The following is a 3816-nucleotide window of genomic DNA, read 5'->3' as shown; positions in this document are numbered from 1 at the left end:
GCCGCCCCTCCTGCTGTGGCTCCAGCTGCTGCCGCCCCTCCTGCTGCCTGCGCCCAGTCTGTAGCCGGGTCTCCTGCCATACCACTTGCTATCGCCCCACCTGTGTCATCTCCACCTGCCCCCGTCCCGTGTGCTGTGCCTCCTCTTGCTGCTGAGCCCCCTGCCCTGTGACCACCATCTCCATTTACCTCTGCCCCTCAGATATAGACTCTTTTTGTGCCAACCTTTAGGACACAGGACGTGGGGTTAATGTTGCTCAACTGAGTTGCGTCTCATGATTCCAATGAGCCCATCACAGTCCCACTGACTCTGTGAGCACATTCTGGCCTCAGTCCAAATTCTACTTCTGGACCTCTCCCTTTCATCCAAGTGTGAATTTTCTTACAACACACCAACTACAATGTTGTATTGACCAATTCTCCCAAATTTTCCTTAATTTTGAGGCACCAGCTCATCAAGCTCAAGGAGTTGAAGTTTGATTTCAGTATTTCTACATTACAGATTTTTATAGTCTCTCTCTTAATTGTCCAGTGGATCCTCTTTTATAATTCTTATTCCCCAAATTTTCCTATGTTATAAACTCTATGCCAAAATAAACCACCATTTTCTTGTATGAAAATTCAGTGTGATGGTACTCTTCTATACGATTTTCAATGCAGTCACTGGGTAATATATAAGACTGATGAGTCACTGACCTCTACCTCTGAAACCAATAATACATTATATGTTAACTAATTGAATTTAAATTAAAAAATAAAATTAAAAATTAAAAAAAAGATTTTCTGTACAGTCTGGACAACTATATTTTACCTACATGTGTAGCACAGACAATATGGCTTTGTCAATTTTACAAAAGAGGGAGAGCCCACATTAGTCACAGCTTCGGTTTCACTGGCAGTTTTAAGTTCTTAGATAAAACAGATATTCTTGGGAATTCATGGATAAAAATCTGAGAAAAACTTTTTTGGAAAACCTGTAAGCAATTAATGCTCCCTGGGACATCTTTTCCATATTATATATCTGTGAAAGCAGTTAATAGTAATTATAAGGAAAATGAAATTGAATGTACCTGGGAGCAACTGATGATTTGGGAAAACATAATGAAAGGCTGAGGGTGATAAATCAGAGATTAAAGGACAAATGTAAAAGTCAGAGGTTTCACTGGCAGCATAGAAATTGACTCTCATAAAGGGTAAATAAAGCTGAGGACCAAGGCTAGGACTTCATCAGAGGAGGAGCAGAGCTCCAGAGGTGGTTGTTCATTCAGCCTAGGTAATTCTGCCATGCCAAGGTAGAGAAGGAAACCCTGAGGTATGAGATGGAGACGTCTAGACTGATGCACTTGAAGATCTTGTGTCCCCAAATTTCCCTGAACCCTCTGGGCTTGCAGAAGTAATCTGATTTCTTTGCTGACATTTAGTGCCACCTCCATTCGTGAAGATGATGCAGAAGCTTCAGTCTTAAAAAACAGACAACACAAGCGCCTCTCACTACCTTCTCCCACCTCCCTTTGTCACAGACCAATAACTATGGTTAAGATACACAACTAACCCAGAGAATGGCTGAACCTGTTAATGGGAGACTATATCCCAAAAGATCTGTAGGACCCAAAGACTGCTTCAGAGATAGTGGTGTGCTTTTTCATCAGGAGGCCCATATTGTCCAGTTGTCTCCCTTTTTTGATGTTATCAGCTGTAGATGATCATCTCCTAGGACCATTACTTCATTTAGGCATAGCAAAATCATGATATTGCAATTCTATTATTCCACTCCCTGCTATTTATTACCTGGGATAATTCCATAAAGAGAAACTTCACCTCATCAACATTTAGTAATCCAGAGAAATATTATGTACAGGAAAGGCAAAATAAATGTTTGATTCTTTCCCTTTATTTACCAGTTTGCATCCCCCAAGGATGACGAAAAGAGTTTGTTTTTTTAAATTTTGCATTAATATGAACTCGTGGATTTCAATATACTTGATGGTGAATCAATCCATTCCAGTTCATATCCCTCTACTGATGTTCAAATAAGCAACTTCAAGTTGGCCTCCAAGACCTTTCGACATAAATCTAGCACTCTGAAAATTCCTTGCTTTTTCATATAACAGGATATTGCAGACTCGTTTATACACTTCCTTCCCTAGACTTCTAATCAGCCATTTCTCTGAGGAGCCCCAGTTCCTTTCAGGAGGAAACAATCTTTGAGACCACAATTTGAAATATGCAGATGTTCATTACTACTAAATCACTTTCTTCTAGCTTTTTCAGCATTCACAACTAGAAAATAGGTATTTAAGTGGTAAACCATGTCATGAGTTTCTAGTGAGAACTACAAGGCTTTTATTTAACCTCATATATCTTATAAATCTCATTTCTCCTCTGCCAAAAATGTCTCAGTGATAACAATGTATTTACTCATTTTCTTTATTCTATAATGTCTGTCCAACAGTCTCAGGATAACATTACCAATACTAACAACAATACAGTTACTGAAAACAAACTTAAGACTGTTTTTCAGTTGTTTTAGATATTTTTGATCTTGGAATAGTTGCTTTTTATGCATAAATATACAGTTAGGTTCTTTTGTTATTATTGTTGTTTTAATGATTTTGAGATTTAAAAATTTTTAATTTTGTTTTATAACCATGTAAAATATTGACATGAGTCCAAAGTCAAACCTACAGAACAAGGTATATTCCAATAATTTAGCTGTTATCCTGTCTTCTCCACTCTATCTCCTCTACCTTCTCTGAGTCAACAAAAAAACTTATGACTGATACTTCCATTATTTTTTCTTTTCTTCTCAGCTTTATTAAGGTACAATTGACATACAAAAATTGCACTTAAAGTACAGAATTTGATGTTTTGATATATACTGATGAAATCAACACCACCATCAAGGTAATGAACATCTATCACCCCCTTTGTAATTCTTTCCCATCCCCTCCCCCAGGGAACTACCAATCCACTGTCACTATAAATTTGTGTCGATTTTCTAGAATTTAATGGAATCCTACCATTGTGTACTCTGCCTTGCCTGGCTTTTCACTCAGTATAATTATATTGAAATTCATGTTGTCATGTGCATCACTAGTTCTTTTTTTTTTTATTTTTCTGTATTTTCCAAGTTTATGTTTTACTTTAACCATTCTCTGTCTCCAGCTCTTTCCTGTGCACCTGTGTGTACGTGCCCTCTGAGGAATATGGAATGCTTCACAAATTTGTGTGTCATCGTTGTGCAAGGGCCATGCTAATCTTCTCTGTATTGTTCCAATTTTAGTATATGTGGTGCTTAAGTGAACACTAGTGCACCTTTAAAATTTTTTTATTCTTATGTTAATCCCCATACATTACATCATTAGTTTTAGATGTAGTGTTCCATGATTCATTGTTTGTGCATAACACCCAGTGCTCCATGCAGAATGTGCCCTCCTCAATACCCATCACCAGGCTAACCCATCCTCCCACCCCCCTCCCCTCTAGAACCCTCAGTTTGTTTTTCAGAGTACATCATCTCTCATGGTTCGTCTACCCCTCCGATTACCCCCCCTTCATTATTCCTCTCCTGCTACCTCCTTCTTTTTTTTTCTTAACATATATTGCATTATTTGTTTAAGAGGTACAGAGATTCAACAGTCTTGCACAATTCACAGCGCTTACCAGAGCACATACCCTCCCCAGTGTCTATTACCCAGTCACCACCTCCCTCCCACCCACCCCCCACTCCAGCAACCCTCAGTTTGTTTCCTGCGATTAAGAATTCCTCATATCAGTGAGGTCATATGATACATGGTCCTTCTTTGTTTGACTTATT

General features: G+C 38.6%; 1 protein-coding gene and 1 non-coding gene across 2 annotated transcripts in view; one reads left to right on the top strand and one right to left on the bottom strand.

The window, feature by feature from the left end:
• LOC118024874 (keratin-associated protein 4-12-like) overlaps nt 1–155 on the top strand; it is a 59547-nt gene extending 59392 nt beyond the window's left edge. Inside the window, exon 2 of the mRNA XM_035027081.1 lies at nt 1–155. Coding sequence (XP_034882972.1) covers nt 1–155 — 155 coding nt within the window.
• A 3044-nt stretch (nt 156–3199) lies between these two features.
• Nucleotides 3200–3306, bottom strand: LOC118025363. Its single transcript, XR_004683298.1, has one exon. It is a non-coding gene; the product is annotated as a U6 spliceosomal RNA (small nuclear RNA).
• Nucleotides 3307–3816: the final 510 nt, after the last annotated feature.

The sequence above is a fragment of the Mirounga leonina genome, unplaced genomic scaffold, assembly GCF_011800145.1.
Source record: "Mirounga leonina isolate KUSES-001 unplaced genomic scaffold, KU_Mleo_1.0 Mir_200, whole genome shotgun sequence".
NCBI lineage: Eukaryota > Metazoa > Chordata > Mammalia > Carnivora > Phocidae > Mirounga > Mirounga leonina.
Note: the sequence above shows the minus strand (reverse complement) of the source record. Positions and strands in the feature narration are given on the sequence as shown.